At 49.7% G+C, this 26203-nt stretch overlaps 1 protein-coding gene across 1 annotated transcript in view; it reads right to left on the bottom strand.

The window, feature by feature from the left end:
- Window positions 1-3951: 3951 nt before the first annotated feature.
- LOC115098967 (galactose-3-O-sulfotransferase 2-like) overlaps window positions 3952-26203 on the bottom strand; it is a 52966-nt gene continuing 30714 nt past the window's right edge. Inside the window, exons 3-4 of the mRNA XM_029616164.1 lie at window positions 19023-19488; window positions 3952-4918 (exon numbers count right to left, since the gene is read on the bottom strand). Of these exons, the coding sequence (XP_029472024.1) occupies window positions 4118-4918; window positions 19023-19488 (1267 nt within the window). The 3' untranslated portion in view covers window positions 3952-4117. The remainder of the gene's footprint in view (window positions 4919-19022; window positions 19489-26203) is intronic.

The raw sequence follows: 26203 nt of genomic DNA, 5'->3' as shown, positions 1-26203 counted from the left end.
TAGCCTGTGATAAACAGGAACGTGTCACCACGGTGCAGCAGGTCGCAATCCGTAGGGACATGGCTGCTACCTCAAAGGCTTGTTTCAGAATGGTGTCCATGCACCGGTCATGTGTATCCTTGAGGGCCTTTCCCCCCTCCACCGGAATGGTGGTGCGCTTCACAATTGCGCTAACCATGGCGTCTACCTGGGGGCACGCCAGCTTTTCCTTGGTTGCCGGGTCTAAGGGATACATGCCAGCCAAGGCCCGACCCCCTTTGAATGAGGCCTCCGGCGTATTCCATTCCAGATCGATTAACTGCTGAGCTACTTGTAGGAGGGGAAAATGGTGAGACGTTTGGCGCAGGCCCTCCAACAGGGGGTTCATTTTCGGTTCCTCTGGGGCATCGTGGCCCGGAAGAGCCAGTTCCGACAGGCATTGAGAGATCAGGCCTGGGAGATCCCCTCTCAAAAAGAAGCGCCTCATGGTCCGATATGGTTCAACCCCCGAGGGAAGTTCACCCTCCTCGGGGGACTCGTCGTCTTCCTCAGGGCAATCTGAATCCCCATAAGTGGGGGTTTCGGGTGGCGCATGGCCGTGCCTAGGCCTTGAGGGTCCAGGAGCCGGGTCATCCGGTATGTATGGATCCGCTCGGGGAGCAGCCTGCATTGAGACAAAGGCATGAATCCCCTTGAATAATTCCACCCAGGAGAGCGAAGCAGGATCTGGTCTGAGGGGTACCAGGTCCCTCGGGGTCCTCGGCTGCTCGCTACTGCCGGCTAGGTCCGGGGTGTTCCCTGAGGAACTGGCAAGTACACTGGGCTGTGACCGGTTCTGGCCTGGCACTCCCAGGGCCTCTTCACATTGGGCACATAGGGAGTCTGCTTCCTCGCTCTGTGTGGCTCTGAGGTTGCATGCCGAGCAGAGGCTCATGCCTGATGTTGGAGGGGCCAACTCCGCTGATGCCTGGGCTCTCTTACGCTCCATGTGCGTCTAGGAATGGACGCTTATCAGCGGGCGCCTATGACCGTGCGCCTAACAGCTGGCGCCTAACGCCGTGCGCGTAACAGCGTGCGCCTAACAACGAGCAGCCAACCAATCAGGCAGAAAAATGGCGACCTCCGTGGCGGATTGCCACCTAGGCAGACTCTGCAAAGCCTCACTTCCTCGGAGACCAAGTAAAGATGTACGCCTTACCTTGTCTTCGGCGCTTCCCCGTTGCGACCCGGGCGGTCTCTGGCTGCGGAGGGAGAGGGTAAGTACCGTCACTACCGCACTCGAGGAAGTGCACCCGCTGCCTCTGGGCCGCACTTGAACTCGTCTCGCTCCGGGGCCAAGTCCACGCCGGGACCGAGGCTGCCTCTATGCCACGCCCGACCCCTTCTCACTCGGGGGCTAGATCCCTGCCGCGAGCCGGCCACCGGACCGAGGCACTCACCTCCGAGGGACCCCGGAAATCGCCTCAGGAAACTCAACTGGGGGAGGGACCGACTGGTATCACCGCAGGAGTGCGGGGCTCGTCTTCAGGTAGGTTTCTTCTATGAATTTAGTCGTTAGAATTTGGAAACACGCTCAGCGAGCGTGAGGTAGCTCCAAACTGCTTTGGAGACGGAAATTACTGAATTGCTACACTTCCTGTGGGGGTATATGTACCCGTGCTGACGTCAGATCCGTCTCCAACTGCTAGCACGAGCACACTATATCCCACTTGTTTTGAGTCCATCTGCTACACGCTAGGAAATGATGCTATACAGTACCCCAACAGAGGTCACTGTTTTACCATTAAACAGCTACTTCAGGGGACTTTTATGAACAGAAAAATACAGTTGAACAATAATCCTAAAATATGTTTGTTTTCTAGAAAAGATCTCAATGAAACATGTTCAGGAACATTTATCATACTTCTTTAAAATGTTTGACAGGCATCAATGGTGCCTGCTTGCTGGTGTAAACGCAGAGGATGATATATTATAGCGAGACGAGATTATATTATAATCATAATTTGAAAATTAAATATTAATATTTACCAATTGGTAATCTCGTCTCGCTATAATATATCATCCAGTGCGTTTATGAAATTTTACAGGGAATAAATTGATTCTGTTTATACATTTAGGTTCTTTCAACCATCTCTGACTTATTACAGCCCCCTGATGCAGCCGATTAAGTGAAACTACGCCAGAGTTGGGCGTTTTATCTAATAACTTTACTAAAGACTGGAGGGAACTTCCCTATCACCCTACCCTTCCTACCTTTTCCCCTCTCCTCCCTGACCTTAATCCCTACCTAGTTAGTTTACATTTTTTTGATTTATTACTTACTGCTCCTTCTGAGCAGAAGTATCTTTGGCACACGCTTGCCTGGAGCAGAGCCTAATGGCTGTTGTCCTAGCCGCCGCCCCTCCCTGCCCCTCCCCAGCCCACCCAGACCCTGCCCCCCTGGCCCATCCTTTGTCTATGGCTTGGCACTTCTGCACTTCGGGGAAAATTTGTTTTTCGGGTTAGTGCAGGGGAGGGGCACATTTATTTAAAAAAAACCACCCCAACCCTTCAGTTTTACTTTCTTACACCCCCCACCATCCTGATCCCTCCCCAAGACTTACTAAAACCCCTGGTGGTCCAGTGGGGTCCCGCGAGCGATCTCTCCCTCCATGCCGTTGGGCTGTTGGGCCTGCTATGACTCAAAATGGCGCCTATAGCCTTGCCCTTACGATGTCACAGGGACTACCAGTGCCTTATTGGTCAGCTCCTGTTACATGGTAGGATCATGTGACAGGGGCTGACCAATGGCAACGATAGCCCCTGTGACATCGTAAGGGCAAGACTATAGGCGCCATTTTGAGCCATAGCAGGTCAAACAGCCCAACGGCATGGAGGGAGAGATCGCTCGCGGGACCCCACTGGAACACCAGGGGTTTTAGTAAGTCTTGGGGAGGGATCGGGATGGTGTGTGTGTGTGTGTGTGTGTGTGTGTGGAGGGGGGGGGTTATAAGAAAGTAAATGTGAAGGGTTGGTGTGGGGTTTTTTTCTGATTCGTGGTTTTTTTTCCAATTCGTGTTTGTTTTTTTTATTCATTTTCCGATTTCTGGTTCGGGTTCCAGTTTCGTTGTTGGCGAAAAACGATCCGTGGAAAAGCGCCCGAAACCGAAACCCGACCCGAGCCAGAAATACGAAGCTCATCAGAGTGCAAGGGAGCTGACCAGAGAGCTCTAACATTCCTCCTGCTGGTGAAATCCAGGCTGTTCAAAATGGTAAGGAATCATTCTGGAGAAATAGGAATGGGGGTTGTAGGGCTGGCCTTATCTTTACTGGGGCAGAGTATGCCCTTTACTGCAGATTATTTGAATTGGATTCTGTCCTGGATGGGGGGTGTCCAGCTTTTTATGGGGGTTGCTTTGACAGGGAGCAGATACCTTAGGGGTAGATTTTCAAAGGGTTACGAGCATAGGTTACTCGCGTAACCCCCGAAAACCTACCCCAAACCCCCCCTGCGCATGCCGAGCCTATGTTGCATAGGCTGCCGGCGCACGCAAAGCCCCGGGATGCACGTAAGTCCCAAGGCTTTCCTGGGGGGCTTGTTGGGGACGTGTCGCGATGACGCATCTTTCGGGTGTGTGACGGGGGCGTGTCGCGGCCTCCGGACCAGCCCCTGGATCGGACCATGGTGCGCCGGTGGCCTGCCCGGCGCATGCAAGTTACGCCTGTCTTGGGCAGGCGTAACTTGTTCAACAAAGGTAGGGGGGGTTTAGATAGAGCTAGGGGGGTGGGTTAGGTAGGGAAGGGAGGGGAAGGTGTGGGGGTGGAAGGAAAGTTCCCTCCGAAGCAGAGCGGCCTCGAATGGAACGGAGGCAGGCTGTGTGGCTCGGTGCGCGCAGGCTGCCAATTTTGGGCAGCCTTGCACGCGCCGTCCCCAGATTTTACCAGATACGCGCAGCTATGCGCGTATCTATTGAAATCCGGCGTACTATTGTTTGCACCTGGTGCGTGAACAAAAGTACGCGCATGCGTACTTTTATAAAATCTGCCCCTTAGTGTGGCTGATTTAGCCTCCTAAATTCAAAACAAAGGGCCAGATTTTAAATCTTATACACGCGGGGTACATTTGTGCGTGATCATTTGGAAATTGATCTCTTAGCAATTAGGCATTTCTAAATTTTTTCTTTATGGAGAACTGCTTATAGTATAGTAACTGACTATACTGGAGTTCTGGGATGATTAATCTTATACACTGCTCTTTTGTTACTTTATCTAGCCCTGGCTTGAGGTTATAGCCAAGGATCCTGGCTCTTCCATGCTGATATGGTGCAAGTAACAAATCTTTGATTTGCTGTGGATCAGTCATGCCCTCTCCTTGGAGACATGTTCTAGCCAGCTCCTCCCGCCTCTTATGCAGTTTCTTCACTTCTTGCTGCATTCGTTCTCTTCCAATAGTTTGATCAATCCTTTCCCAGAAAGTCCTGTTGAAGTGAATATAGAGCTCCCAGTCCAGTTTGTTCCAGCTCTTGATCTTTTCTATGGTGTTTTTTGAAAGGGGAGTCCTCCTCCTATTACTTCTGCTATTGAGGCGGAAGTATACCACATCATCCAAGTTCCAGCACAGAGCCTCCTTCAGCAGAATCATGGACTCATCAAAGTACTCTGCAATTAGTATCAGGTCAAACATATTCTCGATTGCTTCAATGTTTAGTTGAGCATCTTTGGCTGAAGAATTGCCATTGTGGTTGAATCCAAAGTCAAAAGTCATGAGATTCTTAACAAGACCACTATGTTCGTCTGAGGCATTATAAAATTGTAAAGGCTGGTCCAAAAACTTATCCAGGGTCCTGGCCTTTTGGAAGGCTTGAGCTTCAGTGAAGTAGGAAAATGAGGATTCCATGAGGTGAACTGGATTGCGCAGGATGGAGAAATAAAACGAGTCATCGGGCATAACCTTCTCAATCTGTGAAAAGGGAATAACACATTGCTGTCAAATTTCTATCTGCATTGCAACAAAACTTCCTGAAATACAAGAATGATACTTATTCTTTCACTATATTCTTTATAACACCTCTGATGGCAAGGAGTGCCAAGGTGTATATACAACACATTTGTGTATTTATTTATATTTATATTCTGCTTTTTGCACTTTGTTTCTAGATAGATATATATATATATACCGTATTTTTCGCTCCATAAGACGCACTTTTTTTCCCCCCAAAAGTGGGGGGAAAATGTATGTGCGTCTTATGGAGCGAATATAAAAAAAAACAAACAAAAATCTAACAACCCCTCCCCGACTCCCCCAAGACCTGCCGACTTAGTTTACCGCAACCCCCCACCCTCCTGACCCCCCCAAGACCTGCCAAACGTCCCTGGTGGTCCAGCGGGGGTCCAGGAGCGGTCCAGGAACGATCTCCTGGGCGTGGGCCGTCGGCTGCCAGTAATCAAAATGGCGCCGACGGCCCTTTGCCCTTACTATGTCACTGGGACCGACCGCTGCTATTGGTCGGTCTCAGTGACATAGTGAGGGCAAAGGGCCGTCGGCGCCATTTTGATTACTGGCAGCCGACGGCCCACGCCCAGGAGATCGTTCCTGGACCGCTCCTGGACCCCCGCTGGACCACCAGGGACGTTTGGCAGGTCTTGGGGGGGTCAGGAGGGTGGGGGGTTGCGGTAAATTAAGTCGGCAGGTCTTGGGGGGGGTCAGGAGGGTGGGGGGTTGTGGTAAACTAAGTCGGCAAGTCTTGGGGGGGTCAGGAGGGTGGGGGGTTGCGGTAAACTAAGTCGGCAGGTCTTGGGGGGGTCAGGAGGGTGGGGGGTTGCGGTAAACTAAGTCGGCAGGTCTTGGGGGAGTCAGGAGGGTGGGGGTTGTTAATTTAAAGGGTTGGGATGGGGTTTTTTTGGGGGGGGGGGAAGGGGTTCCCAGAGGAAAAAGTTTTCTGATCTGGGGAGTGGACCGAAATGGCCCTCCCCAGACCCAAAAACAAAATGGGGAGGAAAAAAAAAGCTATGCACTCCCCTAATTTGCTCCATAAGACGCCCAGACGCAGAGCCGGTTTAGCACAATAAACATACACATGGTTACTGTGACTCCAACATCGCTCTAAGCTTCAACAGCAAGAGGAAATGTGGAAAAAAGGATTCGCACTCACAAAGCGGGGAGTAGCTGGCTTGTTACGGCGGTTACTACCCCAAAGCAAATAAGCCTGATACTTCACTTTCAATGCATATCCAGCATAGCTCTCTGCTTCAATGCAGGGGAGAAGAAAAATGGATGCTTCACGCATATCCAGCATAGCTCTCTGCTTCAACGGCAGGGGAGAAGAAAAACGGATACTTCACGCATATCCAGCATAGCTCTCTGCTTCAACGGCAGGGGAGAAGAAAAACAAATACTTCACGCATATCCAGCATAGCTCTCTGCTTCAACGGCAGGGGAGAAGAAAAACGGATACTTCACGCATATCCAGCATAGCTCTCTGCTTCAACGGCAGGGGAGAAGAAAAACGGATACTTCACGCATATCCAGCATAGCTCTCTGCTTCAATGGCAGGGGAGAAGAAAAACGGATACTTCACGCATATCCAGCATAGCTCTCTGCTTCAATGCAGGGGAGAAGAAAAACGGATACTTCACGCATATCCAACATAGCTCTCTGCTTCAACGGCAGGGGAGAAGAAAAACGGATACTTCACACATATCCAGCATAGCTCTCTGCTTCAACGGCAGGGGAGAAGTAAAACTAATAGTTCACGCATATCCAGCATAGCTCCCTGCTTCAACGGCAGGGGAGAAGAAAAACAACCAATAATGGCTGAATAACATAGTCTGGGTAAAACAAATAAGCATGGGTGTAGCTTGCTTATTGCGGCGGTTACTACCCCTACTACCCCTAACTAATCAAGATTGATATTTCACTTGGATGCAGCTCCATCACTGCTCTCTACATTAATGGTGGGGGTGGAAGGGAAATAGAACCAAAGAGCTAAGAGAAACAGATAAGTATGAGAAAAAATGTGTGAAGCTTGCTGGGCAGACTGGATGGGGCCGTTTCGTCGTCTTCTGCTGTCATTTCTATGTTTCTATGTTTCTATAGCAATCGGGTTTGTTTTATTTCCTCAGTAGGTGGTGTATTGGTATTCTAGGACCCAGTGTAATATTTACCCTTGTTTTTTCACAGGTAGGGTTTTTGTTTGAGTCCTTGGTGTTATTACTGTTATGTTATGATGGGATTGCAGTATAATTTTGAGTGTCTTTTTTGCGGGGTTTTTGCGGGGTTTTGTGTTAGTTTACAATGGGGTAGATTTTATAAAATTACGCCCACGCGTACTTTTGTTCGCGCACCAGGCGTAATACGCTGGATTTTATAAGATACGCGCGCAGCTGGGGGGTGCACATTTGTGCAACCTGCGCGCGCCGAGCCCGATGCGCGCTGCCTGTTCCCTCCAAGGGAACTTTTCTTCCGCCTCCCCTCCCCTTCCCCTCCCTTCCCCTCCCTAAGCCACCCCCCAGGCCCTATCTAAACCCCCCCTACCTTTGTTGGCAGATTTACGCCTGCCGGAAGCAGGCGTAAATCTGCGCGTGCCAGCGGGCTGCTGGAGCGCCGTCACCCGACCCGGGGGCTGGTCCGGAGGCCTTGGCCACGCCCCCGTGCCGGCACCATGCCCCCGGACCCGCCCTGACCCGCCCCCTGACCCTGGGCACGCCCCCGAACATGCCCCCTTCCCGCCCCTTTTACGAAGCCCCGGGACTTACGCGCGTCCCGGGGCTGTGCGCACGCCGGCGGCCTATGCAAAATAGGCGTGCCGGTGCGCGAGTGCCCTGCGCGCGTATATCCGGCCGGATTTACGCGTGCAGGGCTTTTAAAATCCGGCCCCAAGTGCCTGGCAGTGGAAGGTGTTTGTGCTGCTGTTACTGTGAGGTGACACCAGAATTTGAAAAGAAATTTTAGTATGATGAGCTGTAAGGGAAACATCTAAGCTCCATTGTTTGGGGGAATTTCAGTGGATGCACAGAGTTAGAGAACTGGGGGTGCAGGATTTATATATCAGCACCATTTTGAATACTGGCAGCCGACGGCCCGATTGCAGGAGACAGCTCCAGGAACCCCGCTGGACCACCAGGGACTTTTGGCAAGTCTTGGGGGGGGGGGGGGGGGGGGGGATCAGGAGGGTGGGGTTTATTTGTTAGTGATACGTTGTATTCGTGGGGGTTCGCCGTACATTTCGTGACCCCCATGAATACAACGAATATGGCATATACGTTGCAGATTGACAATACATTACAAACGAATGCACACCCCTAATTCATGGTGATGCCAGGCAGTTTCTTGTAATATCAGCATGTAAGTTTTCAAAGTCTGTAGACATTTTCTGTGGAATAAAGGAAGTCTGCTTAACGTAATCGGAGTCCTCCATAGAAAGCAGGATGAATTAGCCATAACACATGGATGACATCTTCCAATGGCAACAAATGGACCCATCTCTCTAAGCTCATAGATTATATATTCTACTGAACATGCGCAGGAGTTCCCACAAGCACGCTGCCTTGTGACCCTCTTAGTTGATTGAAGAGTTTAGCTTTAGCTAGGTAGTTGACTTTCCAGGGAGAAGATGTCATTCACACTCCCTGTCCAGCGACTCTACCAGAGGTTTCAGTTTGTTAGAAACATAGAAACATAGAAATGACGGCAGAAGACCAAACGGCCCATCCAGTCTGCCCAGCAAGCTTCACATTTTTTTTCTCATACTTATCTGTTTCTCTTAGCTCTTTGGTTCTATTTCCCTTCCACCCCCACCATTAATGTAGAGAGCAGTGATGGAGCTGCAACCAAGTGAAATATCAAGCTTGATTAGTTACGGGTAGTAGAGGAAGTAACCGCCGCAATAAGCAAGCTACACCCATGCTTATTTGTTTTACCCAGACTGTGTTATTCAGCCCTTATTGGTTGTTTTTCTTCTCCCCTGCTGTTGAAGCAGGAAGCTATGCTGGATATGCGTGTAGTATCAGTTTTTCTTCTCCCCTGCCGTTGAAGCAGAGAGCTATGCTGGATATGCGTGAAGTATCAGTTTTTCTTCTCCCCTGCCGTTGAAGCAGGATATGCATTGAAAGTGAAGTATCAGGCTTATTTGGTTACAATTGTGTAAGGATTGGATAAGTTCTTGGAGGAGAAGTCCATTACCTGCTATTAAGTTCACTTAGAGAATAGCCACTGCCATTAGCAATGGTTACATGGAATAGACTTCGTTTTTGGGTACTTGCCAGGTTCTTATGGCCTGGATTGGCCACTGTTGGAAACAGGATGCTGGGCTTGATGGACCCTTGGTCTGACCCAGTATGGCATGTTCTTATGTTCTTATGTTCTTATAGAATTGGTGGGTCTTGATGTGAACATTGAGCATGGAGCTATGGAATACATTTTTCCCCAAACTGTCCGACAATCCAGGGTCCTTACCTAGAGAAGGTTTAGAGAAGATTCTAATCTTTTTAGCTTGTTTTAATGCGGACTCTCCCACCACTGACTGGTGTGGTAGCTGGACTATTCCAGTCCTTGAAGCCTTTTGTACTCTGTATTTCAGGGACAATATTCTGGCTACTTGGGGACTGGAGGCCATGCTGTCCAACATTCTCATTTGTAAATCCTATAGAAATGAATGAACTGGGATTGCTGCAGGCTTAGAAGGTATTTACAGAATACAAAGTAACCCAAAGATCTCGGTACGGGGATCTTTGTCCTTACGGATGTTGACTCCTAACACTTTGCCCAGCTTGTCAAGGAATCTGGAGTATGAGAGGTCTTCTGGTGGTGAAGAATGCTCCAGCAGATTAGGTAAGGAGTATGAGGGAATCCTCAAAGACCCTTTCTCAGAACCAAAAGTTGAAGGGACACTAACCCATGACCCTAATGATGATGAAGGTAGTCAGAGTAGGGTCTTCGATGGTCTTAGAATACTCTCCGGGTATGCTCCTTCCTCAGACTGGCTTGATTTCTCTGCAGAGAGGAATAGCTGGGGGGCTTGATTTCATTACAAGGACTTTGATGGGAGCTCTCAAGGCATGGAGGCAAGATGGACTCCTCCTTGAGGGACCAAATCTGCCATTCAAGAAAAGTTGAAATGTGTCCTCCTTTTCACTTGCTGCCAGCCAAGCAAAGAAAGTCTTCACCATTCAGCTACCTGGTATATGGGCTGCTGTATCCTCTTATCCAGAGTTAAGGAAGAAACTTCCTGTAAAGCTCCTGTTGAACTCCAAGAGGGAGGCCCCTCCTGAGTTTGTACTGGAGATCGCATGGAGACCAGAGGTACTACAGAACATATTGGACCTGAAGTCTACAAATGCAGTCAATGATCGAGGAGGTGGGATAGAGATAAAGACATCAACATGGAGATGTTATGTTTTAGCGATGATATGAACTCTGGGCTGAGATGAATGGTGTCTCCACCCAGAGGGAGGAGCCCCATGAGCCTCAGCATCAACAGGTGTAGCCTCAGAGATGTGGGGAAGATATGAAGATAGACTTTATTAAATCAGGAAAGAAAAGAATGTCCAGGAAGCTGGAGAGATAGTTGCACAGTCCAGAGCACTGGGAATTACCCAGAACAAGAGCACAGCTGGAGAAATTCAGTAGTGGCCCGTGGAGTGGGGTATGCCGGGGACACCCTCTGACGAGTATAGGCAACTCACAGGTACAGGTCAGGTAGTGTCCCGCAGAGTGGGGTATGCCGAGGAAGGCTGTACAGTAGATGTTGAAGGAGTAGGTGAAGGTGCCGAAACCTGGAAGTGGCTCCCGAATTTGGTAGGTCAATACTCTGTAGTGCAGAATGCTCAATAGCTTCTACGGGATGAAGGCAGTAGTGGCTCGAGGGACGGGGTACTCCACGGGAATCCTTCACGCAGTTCAAATGTAGAAGCCCGTAGAGTTACTCACATTGGATGGTTCCAGGAAAGGAAGAGTGAGATCTGAGAAGCAAGTCTGGTAGCAGTCAGACAGGAAGGCCCTCCGAGGAGCGGATAGCCGCAAACGCAGGGGAACCTCAGAGGAGCTGGTACTCAGAGCGTTGTATGCTATGACTGAGATCAGGAACAGGAAGTCCTTGATGAAGTGGATTCAGCAAGATGGAACTCCTTGCTAACTTTTAGAAGGCAAGGGCCAGCTGGGTTAAGTACCATAGCGAGTTGACATCATCGGGAGGGACGCCCCGATGTTCCCACCATGTCGTGGTTAATAGTAGGCCCTTGCGCGCGTGCTAAGTTATTCCAGATTCAAGATGGCGGTTGGCAGCGCCCACGCTGACCCGGGAATGCCAGTGAGGTCAGAGAAAGTTAGTAGAGACTGCCATTCTTCCCAAACTTGATGATGTAGGGAAAAAAGAGGTGAGCATGAGAGGTCGCAGCCATCTGCGACCAACAGGCATAACAGGAGAAAGGTAAATACAATGGTTCACCTTCAAGTCCCCTCAAAATCTGTTCCTACCTGAAATACATCAAGTGCACTGATAGATCTGGGGACCAGTGGTGGTTGTCCAGAGTGCAGTGTACTGACAGCTCTGAAGGATAGAGAGCCAATGGTGCAAAGGCTGGATGAATCGAAAAAATAGATGGCTGCTTCAGTTGAATCACCAAGGTCTATTGTATTGACAGTGCCAAGGGCTAGTGAGACAAAGACACCAGGTGCATCAACAGGGCTGATTCCGAGTTAAGCTTTGGAAGAGCCGACTGCACTGTTGGCTCTGAAGCATAGCACATTTCCTGGCGTGTAGCCAGATGGACTCAGGACAAATGGGATAGTATCCACGTGCTAGCAGTTGGAGACGGATCTGACGTCAGCACGGGGGCGTGTATATATCCCCACAGGAAGCGCAGCTGTTCAGTAATTTCCGTCTCCAAAGCAGTTTGGAGTGCCTGCACGCTGGTTCAGCATGCTTTCCAAGACTACTTTCATTTTTGTTTTCTTCTCTTCTAGATTCTACTTTACCTTTCTTCAACACCTTTTTGAGCCCCGCGCTCCTCAGGGGCCGTTCTGGCCGTGCCCCCCAGTTGAGCTTCCCGGGGTGACTGCCGTGGTCCCCCGGAGGTGAAAGTCCTCGGTCCCGCCGAGGCCCTCGCTCCCGGCGTGGACGAGGTAGCGGGTGCAGTACCTCAACCGCGGCGGTGAAAGGTATCGGCCCTTTCCCCTCGCAGCCGGAGACCGCCTGTAATCCTGCCCGGCAGCGCTGAAGATTTGGTACGGCGTACGTCTCTTCACCCAGGTCTCCGCTATCTAGAGGACCAGCGGCGTGGCAAGCCGTGGAGGACGCCATTTGTGGCCTTACTCAGGTATTCCGCGCCTGTAATGGGCGCGGCTTTCTTTCCTCCTTGTTCTTGCTTATTGGCTGCCACTGTGAGTATGTGCCGCATATTGCTGCTGTATGTCTATTGACTGCCATTATGTGTATATTGCTACCTGCTTAGTACTGTGTGCCTCTGGCCGTTGCTGGTGGTTGCCGCAGCCTGTTGCTATTGTGCGCCTATTCGGCTCAGCGCCTATTGCTGCAGCACACTGTTGCTATTGTGCGCCTATTCTGCTCGGCGCCTATTGCTGCCGCACACTGTTGCTATTGTGCGCCTGTTCTACTCAGCGCCTCTTGCTGCCACAGCCTGTTGCTATTGTGCGCCTGTTATTTTCAGCGCCTATTGCTGCCGCATACTCTTGCTCTTGTGCGCCTGTTTTTACTCAGCGCCTCTTGCTGCCGCTTACTATTGCTATTGTGCGCTTGTTTTGCTCAGCGCCTATTTGCTGCCGCTTGCTCTTGCTATTGTGCGCTTGCTCTATTCAGCACCTATTGCTGCTGCTTCCTATTGCTATTGTGCGCCTGTTCTATTCAGCGCCTATTACTGCCGCTTACTATTGTTATTGTGCGCCTGTTCTATTCAGCCGATTGCTGCCGCATAAGTAGCGCACGCTTGCTATATTTTGCTAATGGATCAGCTCGCGGCTGCGGCCGCAGCGGCGCCGCCGCTTGCCCTAGACGTTTCAGCTCTAGGCCTCTGCTCCGCATGCCACCTTCGTGCCACGCGCAGTACTGACCCCGACTCCCTATGTACCCAATGTGCGGCGGCCGGGGGACCCTCCGGCCAGGACCAATCTCAGCCGCAGTTTTTTGACAGTTCACCTGCGGCTACACCGGATTTGGGAGGCAGTCTCGACCGCTCAGGAATCCCGGGGGAGCTTGTACCCCGGCGTTTTGAGGCTGCTTCCATTTCCTGGGTGGATCTTTTTCAGGGAATTCATGCCTTTGTCCAGATGCAGACGGCTTCGCGTCCAGGCCCTACGGTCCCTGCTGCGCCTGTTCTTCCGGCGGTTGCTGCGGTTCCTGCGGTGGCGGCGTCTATGGCGCATGCTGCGGCTGCCACCATGATGGCAGCCCCTAGGGATCCTGTTCCTGGGCCCTCGCAGCCTTCTCGGGAGCGGGACCTCCCGCCACTGGACAGTCCCGATCAGTCGGACCAGGAGGTTTCGCCGGACGAGTCCGAACTCCCGGACGAAGGGGACCTCCCCCCGGGGATTTCGCCATATAGGACTATGCGGCGCTTTTTCCCTAAGGAGGACCTCTCGGACCTCGTGTCTCAGTGTCTGGCGGAGTTGGATATCACTGGTCCCAGTGCTTCGATTCCTTCTGCGCAGAACCCCCTGCTGGAAGGTCTTCGTCCTACAGCCCGCCATTTTCCTTTCTTGCAGGCGGCTCAGCAACTCATTGATTTGGAATGGGCAGCACCAGCGGCCTCATTTCAAGGGGGCCGGGCCCTGAAAGGCATGTACCCATTGGCACCGGCTCTCCAGGACCTCCTGGCCTGCCCTCAGGTGGACGCCTTGATTAGCGCTGTGGTCAAGCGCACTACCATTCCTGTGGAAGCGGGTACGGCCCTCAGGGAGCCCCATGACAGGCGGATGGATGCCATTCTGAAGCAAAATTTTGAGGTGGCAGCTCTTTCTTTGAGGATTGCAGCCTGTTGCACGGTGGTCACTCGTGTCTGCTTGTCTCAGGTCCGGAACAACGCTCCGGCGGCTGACATGGAGCCCGCTCTTTCCTTCCTCACCGATACCGCATCGGATTTGGTTCGAACCACGGCTAAGGGGATCTCGTCTTCCGTGGCCGCCAGGAGACACCTATGGATCCAGCCATGGTCCGCTGATACACCTTCGAAGTCTCGCCTCACCAAATTGCCTTTTCAGGGCTCGTTTCTGTTTGGCAGTGACCTTGATAAGCTAGTCGCTACCTGGGGTGCCTCTCCTGTGCTTCGCCTACCAGAAGACCGGTCCAGGAGGGGACAGCGCTCCATTCCACGGCCCTCCAGGGGCAGGGGTTCACAGCGATTTGTTCCATATAGAGGGCGCTATCAGACGCCGTGTCCTCCGGCCAGGAATCAGTCCTTTCGGTCCAGGCTGCGCAAACGGGGGACCGGGCCGGGCGTGGGTCCCGGTCGCATCCCACAATGAGAATTTGCCGATTCATCTGGGGGACGAAGCCATAGGGGGCAGGTTGACCCTCTTCTACCCCAGATGGGTCGAGATCACGTCGGACCAGTGGGTCCTCGCAGTTATCCGAGAGGGGTATTATCTGGACTTTCATCATCTTCCTCCGGACAAGTTTGTGGAGACTTCATGTTCCCCGCTCAAGACGGCAGCATTGGAGGCCACCCTGACGAGGCTCCTGACCTTGAACGCCATCCTCCCAGTGCCTGCCTGGGAAGTGAATTCTGGACACTATTCCATTTATTTCATAGTACCCAAGAAAGGGGGCACTTTTCGGCCTGTTCTGGACCTCAAATCCCTCAATCGGTACTTACGGGTACCGCGGTTTCGCATGGAAACTCTGCGCTCCGTCAAAGCCGCAGTCCAGCCCGGAGAGTTCCTCACGGCATTAGACCTGTCCGAAGCCTATCTTCATATTCCGATACATCCAGATCATCAGCGCTACCTACGCTTCAAGGTTCTGGATCGCCACTTCCAGTTTCGAGCTCTCCCCTTCGGGTTGGCCACCTCCCCAAGGACATTCACCAAGGTGATCGTAGTTGTGGCGGCGGCACTCAGGCGGGAAGGGATCTTGGTCCATCCCTACCTAGACGACTGGTTGATCAGGGCGAAATCCCGAGTGGAGAGCCTGCGGACGACCGACAGGGTGATCGCCCTTCTGGAAAGCTTGGGCTGGGTCATCAACCTCAGCAAGAGCTGCCTACAGCCTTCCCAGTCCATAGAGTATCTGGGGGTACAGTTCGACACTCGGGCGGACACGGTCAGTCTTACGACCAAGAGACAGTTGAAACTTCGGCAGCGTATCCAGTATCTGTTGGGAACCAGTCGGCCATTAGCTTGGGATTATCTGCAGGTTCTGGGTCTCATGGCATCCACCCTGGATGTGGTGCCTTGGGCACGGGCCCATATGAGACCACTTCAGCATTCCCTGCTCTCTCGCTGGAGCCCCCATCACCGAGCCTATTCCACGCACCTCCCTCTACCGGTCCGTGTTCGGACCCGGCTGCGGTGGTGGTTGCGGTCTGACCACCTGAGCAGGGGGTCGAGGATGTCCGCGCCCACGTGGATCTTGCTCACCACGGATGCCAGCCTAAGCGGCTGGGGAGCACATTGCGAAGAACTCACCGCGCAAGGGCGCTGGAACAGGGAGGAGTCCACATGGAACATCAATCGCCTGGAAGCCCGGGCAGTCAGACTGGCCTGCCTTCGTTTCGCTCCACGGCTGCGGCACAGAGCTGTCAGAGTGATGTCCGACAACGCCACCACGGTGGTCTACATCAACCGTCAGGGCGGAACCAGAAGCCGACAGGTATCTCTAGAAATCGCCCCACTAATGGTTTGGGCAGAGGCGAATCTGCGGGACATCTCTGCCGTCCACATTGCCGGGAAGGACAATACCACAGCAGACTTCCTCAGCAGAGAAAGCCTGAATCCAGGCGACTGGCAGCTGTCCCCCACAGCTTTCCAGATGATTGTCGATCACTGGGGGATTCCGGACATGGATTTACTGGCAGACAAGTCCAATGCTCAGGTACCCAGATACTTCAGCCGCAGACGCGACCCGTGCTCGCACGGCATCGATGCTCTGGTCCAGCCGTGGCCTCCGGGGACTCTCCTATATGCCTTTCCCCCGTGGCCTCTACTGGGTGCCCTCATCCACAGGATTCGGTCACACCAGGGCCTAGTTCTTCTGGTGGCCCCGGACTGGCCAAGAAGACCCTGGTACGCGGACCTCAGACGCCTACTGGCAGGGGAGCCTCTCCCCCTGCCTCCTCTCCGGGACCTTCTACGTCAAGGTCCCATTCTGCACGAGGATCCGGCTCAGTTCTCTCTTACGGTCTGGCCATTGAGAGGGCTCGACTGAAGAAAAAGAGTTACTCGGGGCCTGTGATTAATACACTCCTCCGGGCTCGCAAGTTTTCCACATCCCTCACCTACGTACGGATCTGGAGAATTTTTGAAGCATGGTGCGACTCTCTTGGCACCAGTCCACAGGCCGCCACTATTCCTATTGTGTTGGATTTCCTGCAGGATGGGCTTCAGAAGGGTCTCTCCCTCAGCTCCATCAAGGTTCAGGTAGCGGCACTATCGTGCTATGGGCTCAGGAGAGGTGGCAAGACCATCGCCAAGCACCCTGATGTTTCTCGTTTCCTGCAAGGCGTCAAGCATATTCGTCCGCCACTAAAGTGGCCTGTACCCTTATGGAACCTTAATCTGGTTCTGGATTTCCTCGCGGGATCTACCTTCCGACCCCTTCGGGGCTTGTCTCTACGGTCTCTAACCCTGAAGTTGGTATTCCTGCTGGCCATATGCTCCGCACGCCGCATCTCTGAACTACAAGCACTGTCCTGCCGTGATCCCTTTCTACGTATCACTTCGGAGTCTATCCATCTTCGGACGGTTCCCTCCTTTCTCCCTAAAGTGGTTTCACAATTTCATCTTAACCAAACCATATCCTTGCCTACCACGGTAGGTTTGAAGAAATCTGAAGAAGGCCGTTTATTACGCCATCTCGACATCGGCAGATTGCTGCCCAGGTATCTGACAATGACTCAAGACCTGCGGAAGACAGACCATCTGTTCGTCCTACACAGCGGGAAGAAGCAAGGTGAAGCGGCCTCTCGGCCCACCATTGCCCGCTGGATTAAAGACGTTGTCAGAGCCGCCTACGTGGAGGCTGGGAAGGCTCCGCCTCTACAGGTTAAGGCTCATTCTACCAGAGCCCAAGCGGCGTCTTGGGCTGAATCCCGGATGCTGTCACCAGCGGACATCTGTAAAGCGGCGACATGGTCCTCCCTCCATACCTTTTCTCGGTTCTACCGTCTGGATGTCCAGGCCAGGGAGGACTCGGCTTTTGCGAGGGCGGTACTACATGGTCCTCAGGCAGCCTCCCGCCCAGGCGGGGTGTAAAGCTTTGGTACATCCCATTTGTCCTGAGTCCATCTGGCTACACGCCAGGAAATGTTGAGATTACTTACCTGGTAATCTTGTTTTCCTTAGTGTAGACAGATGGACTCAGCATCCCGCCCAGCTGCCTGTGTACATGGGTTTCACCGATTCCAGGTAAGCCTTTGACATTTGTTTTCCTAAGAGCGTACACTCTGCCAATGTCCACGCCTTCCGGTTGGGAAGGCTGGCGGTCTCCAGCCACTGTCAATCGGTCAGGGGAGGCCTGTTTTTCACTTTTTTCTTTACTTTTCACTGAGCGTCAGTACACACATCCATAACAGCTTTTGCAAGGAAGATTACTGAACAGCTGCGCTTCCTGTGGGGGTATATACACGCCCCCGTGCTGACGTCAGATCCGTCTCCAACTGCTAGCACGTGGATACTATCCCATTTGTCCTGAGTCCATCTGTCTACACTAAGGAAAACAAGATTACCAGGTAAGTAATCCCAACATTTTCATCTTGTGAACCAATGAGCCCCACAGGGCATATATTGAGGGGATCACGAACCTCGATTCTCGACTCTTTCATGCCTTGCTCAATCTCTGTACTGCGGCAGATTCAGGAACTGGTCCCACAGATGGGGAACTTTGCTCATGGGAGTTGGAGGAGACCCCTCTTGGGCATAGAGGGAGCCTGAGCATGTCCCATACCGAGGGGAAGGATGACCCCTGACTTTTCACTAAATTCTATCTTCCTGGCCCTGTTCCTCTGGGATCTTGGTGACAATTAATATCCACAGTCATAGAAGTTAGCTGTATTGTGATATGGCTACAGGTATTTTATAGAAATATCTTGCAGCCACACACAGAATCCTTGACGCCACTGGAGGTGACTTTCTTGGAGCCCAGCATCCTTTTTCATATATAATTTTGTAGCACTGAAAAGTGCTATTGAGGCCACTGGAAGCGAGTCTGAAAGTAAGAAAACCACAAAGTAGCAAAAATAGATAGAGAGAGAGAGTACACATCTGTGCAGAAACTCAGACAAAAAAAGACTGAGGGGCTCATGGCAGAATGTGCATGGAAACTCCTGTGCATACTCAGTAGAATAAAAGCTCCATGAGTGCAGAGAGATGGGTCTATTCGGGCACCATTGGATGACGTCACCCACGTGTCATGGCTATTTCAGCCCTGCTCGTTGATGGAGAAACTGATTTACAGTTCAGATCCAGTAATTTAATAGCTTGAATACACTCATTGACATTAGGGAGGTAATTTTGTAACAGCCCATATAAATTAGATAGCAAATGTTCTTAAATACATCTATACCGTAACTTACACCAATTTTCCCAAACTTCCCATGCATCATTACACTGCAATTATTTATGCAGACATTTTTGAGAAAATTTTATGTGCATACTTTTGAAAATTACCCTTTCCCTTTTTTACGTGCTTCTTTGATGTTGGGATTTACAGTATTTATTTCTTTTAGGCTAATTGAGAATTTTTTACATTTTAACATTCAAAGACTACAAGTTTGAAAAGGTCTTTCTCTCTCTTCTTCTCTGCATTCTTTGCCACTCTCACATTCTCTCTTTCTACATCTCTCCTATCTTTTTTGTTCTCTCATTCCTTTCTCTCTTTCCCCTGATGTTTTCTCACCTCTGACCGCTGGAACCTCATGTGATGAAGCATGATGTCGAATTTATTCTTCTTGTAAGGAGAGAAACCTTGTACGTATGAGGCACTGAAATAATCTGGATAAAACCAACGACTTTCTCTCTTTATTGGGAAGGCGAACATCAGGTTTTGGGCCTCACCAAAGCGGAAGAGGATGTTCATGACTGTGCTGCTGGCACTCTTGTGCATTTTGAGGAACACAATGTGAGTTTGGAGTTTGCAGTCAGGGTGGGTAGAGGAAGTAGAGAGGAATGACTTGCTCTGAATATCGCTGACCTCAGTTGACCTTGAATCAGTGAGTTTTTCTTGTAATGCCATTCCATACTTCTGTAGTTGTGCATTGGTAAGTTTTGAATTATCTTTGTTTGCCTTGGCTGCTCCTGTCCTGGTTAATCTTTGGATTAGGAGAGTATTAGTAATTGCATCATTCTTGGAAGAGTTGTTTATTCTGTTGAGAGAGAAGCATGGCCTCAAATTTATATACATTTTTTAATTCCAAGTTTCTTGAAATTTAATCATTTTACATGAAATAAAGGAAAAACAATGAATCAGGTGCATAGAAAAAAAGGAAAAAATAAAACAATGAAATGACATTATAATATCATAATTAACTCCTCAAACTGGGGGGGGGCATAGTAAACAAGCAAGAAAATTATCAAAAGGAAAAAAAAAGCTTAACAAGAAGACTTAACAGGAAATATACATTATTCCAAGTCCCCTAAGGCATCTCAGAAATAAATTTAAGTTGGGTTCATCAAGCCCAGCATCCTGTTTCCAACAGAGGCCAAACTAGGTCACAAGAACCTGGCAAGTACCCAAGCACCAAGAAGATCCCATGTTACTGATGCGATTAAAAGCAGTGGCTATTCCCTAAGTTTTGATTAATTGCAGTTAATGACTTCTCCTCCAAGAACTTATCCAAACCTTTTTAGAACCCAGCTAAACTAAATTCACTAACCACATCCTCTGGCAACAAATTCCAGAGCTTACTTGTACGCTGAGTGAAAACAAATTTTCTCTAATTAGTCTTAAATGTGCAACTTGCTAACTTCATGGAATACTCCCTAATCCATCTATTATCCATAAGTGTAAATAACCGATTCACATCTACTCGTTCAAGACCTTTCATGATCTGAAAGACCTAGATTAATTATGTTCTATGTAAACCGCTAAATGAAGCGATAGTTACTGTTCTTTGTAAACCGGGGTGATATGTATATTATACAGGAACTTCCGGTATATAAATCCTTTAAATAAATAAATAAATAAATAAATAAATAAATATCATATCCCCACCTCAGCCGTCTCTTCTTGAAGCTGAACAGCCCTAACCTCTTCAGCCTTTCCTCACAGGGGAGCTGTTCCATTCCCTTTATCATTTTGGTTGTTCTTCTTCATAGAAACATAGAAATGACGGCAGAAGAAGATCAAACGGCCCATCCAGTCTGCCCAGCAAGTTTCACACTTTTTTTCCCCTCATACTGATCTGTTTCTCTTGGCTCTTAGTAACCTTATGGTTCTATTTCCCTTCCACCCCCACCATTAATGTAGAAAGCAATGTTGGGAATGCATCTAAGTGAAATGTCTAGCTTAATTAGTTAGGGGTAGTAACCGCCGCAATAAGCAAGCTACACCCATGCTTATTTGTTTACCCAGACTATGTAATTCAGTCCTTGTTGGTTGTTGTCTGTATATAGATCCACTTTTCTTCATTCCTCCTGCTGTTGAAGCAGAGAGCTATGCTGGATATGCGTGAAGTATCGGCCTTTCTCCCCTGCCATTGAAGCAGAGAGCTATGCTGGATATGCATGAAGTATCGGCCTTTCTCCTCTGCCGTTGAAGCAGAAAGCTATGCTGGATATGCTTGAAGTATCGGTCTTTCTCCCCTGCCGTTGAAGCAGAGAGCTATGCTGGATATGCATTGAAAGTGAAATATCAGGCTTATTCGGTTTGGGGTAGTAACCGCCATAACAAGCAAGCTACTCCCCACTTTTTTTGTGAATGCAAATCCTTTTTTCCTCATTTCCTCTTGCCGTTGAAGCTTAGAGCAATGTTGGAGTCGCATTAACCGTGTGTATGTTTAATGAATAAGGGTATTATCTCCAGGTAGTAGCCATCATTCCCGCGAGCCACCCACTCTTTATTCACGTCCTCTAGACTTTATGGATCCACAGTGTTTATCCCACGCCCCTTTGAAATCCTTCACAGTTCTGGTCTTCACCACTTCCTCTGGAAGGGCATTCCAGGCATCCGCATCCCTCTCCGTGAAGACATACTTCCTGACATTAGTTCTGAGTCTTCCTCCCTGGAGTTTCAAATCGTGACCTCTGGTTCTGTTGATTTTTTCCGATGGAAAAGGTTTGTCGTTGTCTTTGGATCATTAAAACCTTTCAAGTATCTGAAAGTCTGTATCATAACACCACTGCTCCTCCTTTCCTCCAGGGAATACATATTTAGATTTTTCAATCTCTCCTCATAAGTCATTCGATGAAGATCATCCACCTTTTTGGTCGCCCTTCTCTGGACTGCCTCCATCCTATCTCTGTCCCTTCAGAGATAAGGTCTCCAGAACTGAAACAGTACTCCAGGTGAAGCCTCACCAAGGACCTGTACAAGGGGATAATCACTTCCCTTTTCTTTCTTGATATTCCTCTCTCTATGCAGCCCAGCGTTCTTCTGGCTTTAGCTATCGCCTTGTCATATTGTTTTGCCGACTTCAGATCATTAGACACTATCACCCCAAGGTCTTTCTCCTGCTCCATGCACATCAGCCTTTCTCCCCCCATCGAATACAGTTCATTCGGATTTCCACTCCCCATTGCATGACTCTGCATTTTTTGGCATTGAATCTCAGCTGCCATATCTTCGACCATTCTTCCAGCTTCCTTAAATCCCGTCTCATTCTCTCCACTCCTTCCGGCATGTCTACTCTGTTGCAGATCTTAGTGTCATCCGCAAAGAGACAATACCTTCTCCATCGCAACTATATCTTTTTTGAGATGCGACGACCAGAATTGTACACAGTATTCAAGGTCCGGACTCACCATGAGGTGATACAGAGACATTATAACATTTTCTGTTTTATTAACCATTCCCTTCCTAATAATTCCTAACATTCTGTTTTATTTTTTTGACTGCTGAAGAACTCTGAGTCGACGATTTCAAAGTATTATCCACTATGATGCCTAGATCTTTTTCCTGGGTGGTAGCTCCTAATATGGAACCTAACATCGTGTAACTACAGCTAGGTGTTGCGTCCGCCGGTCGCAGACAACTGCGACCGCTCTTCCTCACCTCTCTTTTTCCTTTTCCTTCCACTATGGGGAAGATGGCTGCCTCTGGTGCTGAGTGCTGAGGTCCTCGGTGTGTCCAACACAGCATGGGCATCCCCATCCACTATGCTGCCTCATGTTACCTCCTAGGGCGTGCGTGTGCACGCAGCCCATGTCTATCAATACATCATGGCGGGAACCTCGGAGCATCCCCACCACATGACGTCAGTACCTCCGGGTATTTAAACCTCCGCTCCGTTCCAATTCAACGAGTTAGCAAGGACATCGGTACTGCTTTTCTGACCGTCCTAAGCTGCATGCTTAGACTACTCGTTCCAACGGAAGCTCTAGGTACCCGTTCCTCAGGGGCCTCTCACTTCTACTTGCCCTTCGGGGTTACTACTTATCTGGACTACAGTGCCATCTACATCTGCTTTACCATCTATTCTACAAGCAGTATAATAAAGCTTCCTCTCTCAGTGTCTGTTCATTGAGTTTAGCCTATCGCTGTGGTTCCCCATGGGGCCCCTCACCGTGGGAGGAGTCATCTCCACATTGACCAAGAGTCCACAATATGCCATTACCACAACAGATTGCTAACTCCATGGACTCGGCTCAGCTCGCAGCCTTGCAGGCCATTCCAGGCCTTGCCCAGCGGATCACTGAGCAATAAAAGTCACTGGAAAGCCTAGCTACTGCCTTCAATCAGTTGCATGCTCAACTGAATACCTCAGCAACCTCGGTGAAAGAATTGCTGTCTCCGGTGGTGACTGTCAAGCCCACCGTACTTTTATCCATGCTTAACCGCTTCACAGGCGAAGCACAGATGTGTAGAGGGTTTGTTAACCATGCAATATGCATTTTTCTCTGCAACCTACCCTCTTTCCCACAAAAGCTTCCAAGACCACCTACATCTTATCTTTACTTGAAGGAAGAGCCTTGGCTTGGGCTTCACCTTTATGGGAATGTGAAGATCCTATCCTGAAGGACTTACCAGGATTTCTGAAACTTTTAAGTCTGTCTTTGATGATCCGGCTTGCCAGGCTGTTGCTGGATCTGCCTTGCTTAATCTCCAACAAGGAAATAAGCCGCTCACTATGTAATCAAATTTAAGACTTTAACATCCGAACTACATTGGGACACTTGATGTTTACGTGCTATCTTCATGGAAGGACTCAACTCTCGTTTAAAGGATGAATTAGTGGCTTGTGATTTGCCTGATACCCTTGAGTCTTTAATGGAACTGGCCGGAAGAATTGACGCCGTATTTGTGACCGAACTCAAGAGGCTAAGAGTCCATGGAAGTCCTTTTCAGGAGCTGCCCATCCTAAACCTGTACCTGTTGCTTCAAGCTCACTGTCTGCTCCCTTAGAAGAAGAGGAGCTTATGCAATTTGGCCGCAGTCATTTAACTTCTAAAGAAAGACGCTTTCGCAAACGTATGGGGCTATGCATGTACTGTGGCCAATCAGGTCACGCCTTCCAAACCTGTCCCATCTGTCTGGGAAACTATCAGGCCTAGGATCTTCAGGAGGACTTCTCATAGGCTTCACCTTGCCTACTCCTCCATTATCTCTACCAGTCTCACTCCTTCATGAAGGCCTCGAATTTAAGACGCTCGCTCTCATCAACTCTGGAGCCGGAGGAAATTTCATCTTAAAACGCTTAGTAGAACACCTACGGATCCCTACCATACCAATAGCTAAACAATTGCTATCGTCTTCTGTTCGTGGGGAACCATTTCCTGGAGAAGTTTAATTGATTACTTAGGCCATTGGCCTGCGCACCAGAGCCTTACACTCTGAATCCATCTCCTTTCTCATATTAGAAAAGGCCATGCATCTGGTGGTACTCGGACTACCCTGGCTACAAGATCATATGCCACAGTTTGATTGGCTGATGAAGCAAGAGGGTAGGTGGTCTAAGAACGCCGTGTGGGCAAACAGTAGATTAGACACCAAGTGTTGTCCAAAATTCTTTATTTGAATGGAGACACGATATTCATACTAACGCCCGACTCAGGCCGAGTTTCGCCCCCCACGGGGCTGCCTCAGGGGCTGTATGTAAAATAAAAGAGTGACTAAGAACTTTGCACCGAGCGGAGACTCTTTTGTTTTACAGTTTGATCTATTTAATGGTGTAGTGATTTGAGAAGCAATTTTTCCCGAATCAAACAATGCGATTGTTGACAGATTATCAGACACTTGAATTATGAATTATGATATATGAATATTCAAATCATATAAATCTACATACAGCCCCTGAGGCAGCCCCGTGGGGGGCGAAACTCGGCCTGAGTCGGGCGTTAGTATGAATATCGTGTCTCCATTCAAATAAAGAATTTTGGACAACACTTGGTGTCTAATCTACTGTTTGCCCACAGTTTGATTGGGCCATGCTGGAATTATCTCATTGGGGACCTGGCTGTCATGGTCAGTGTCTCAAGGAGGTCTCACCACTAGTGTGCATGCCCACTATGCCTACGCTACCTGGCTTGCCTCCACAATACGCCTCCTTCCAGGATGTTTTCTCTAAGCAAGCAGCAGATGTACTTCCACCACATAGAGCTTTTGACTGAACTATAAACCTGAAACCTAATACAGAACCTCCCAAAGGAAGAGTTACCCTCTTTCTGTTACTGAGACTAAGGCTATGTCCGCCTGTATACAGTAGAACCTTCAAAATGGGATTCATCAGACATTCCAAATCTCCTGCTGGTGCAGGCTTCTTTTTTGTAGGGAACAAAGATGGCACCTTATGCCCCTGCATTGACTACAGGGATTTGAACAAAATTACTATAAAGGACCAGTATTCCCTGCCCTTGATTTATGAACTATTTGATAGGCTCCAAGGAGCTAAAATATTCTCCAAACTAGACCTCAAAGGAGCTTACAACTTGGTGCGTATTCGTGAAGGAGACGAATGGAAGACAGCATTTAACACCCGCGATGGACACTTCAATAGGTTAAACTCAATGAGCAGACACTGAGAGAGGAAGCTTTATTATACTGCTTGTAGAATAGATGGTATAGCAGATGTAGATGGCACTGTAGTCCAGTGAGTTCCAAAGACTAAACAGTCTGTCAGGAAATGATCTCACCCAGATGATGCGAGGTTGGTAGTGTTCCGCAGAGCGGGATAAGCCGAACCTGAAGGGTGGTGGTGGAGAGCTGGAGAGAAGCAGTGCTTACGGAGTATAAGCAGGAACTCCTTGGTATTTGAGGTTGAAGAAGGGCCGAGACCCAAGGTGCAGAATCCCTTGTCAGGAAGGCCCTCGAAGAGCGAGTGCCAAGGAGCTGAGGAATTCTAAAACAGAAAGAAAATAGACCCCCGAGGAATGGTTGTCTAGTTAAGTAGTAACCCCGAAGGGCAAGTAGAAGTGAGAAGCCCCCCAAGGAGCGGGTACCTAGAGCTTCCGTTGGAGTGAATAGTCAGAGAGCAGAACTGATGTCCTTGCTAACACGTTGAATTGGAGTGGAGCGGAGGTTTAAATACCCGGAGGTACTGACGTCATGCGGTGGGGACACCCCCGAGGTTCCCGCCATAATGTACTGATAAATGTGGGCTGCGTGCATGCGCATGCCCTAGAAGGCCACAGGAGGCAGCATGGCGGACGGGGATGCCCATGCTATGTTGGAGATGCCGAGGCACTCGGCACCGGAGACAGCCATCTTCCCAATAGTGGATGGAAAAGGAAAAAGAGAGGTGAGGCAGAGCGGTCGCAGCCGTCTGCAACCGATGGACGCAACAGTACCCCCCTTCAAAGGGTCCCCTCCAGGTCCTCTTCCTCGTGGTCTGGGTTTTCATGGGTGTGCCAAATGGAATTGACATACCATGTCCTTGTCCATGATGTTGGCCAAAGGCTCCCAGGAATTTTCTTCTGGTCCATAAC

Source organism: Rhinatrema bivittatum, chromosome 9 (genome assembly GCF_901001135.1).
Source record: "Rhinatrema bivittatum chromosome 9, aRhiBiv1.1, whole genome shotgun sequence".
NCBI lineage: Eukaryota > Metazoa > Chordata > Amphibia > Gymnophiona > Rhinatrematidae > Rhinatrema > Rhinatrema bivittatum.
The sequence above is the reverse complement of the archived record's forward strand: the minus strand, read 5'-3'. Positions and strand labels throughout refer to the sequence as shown.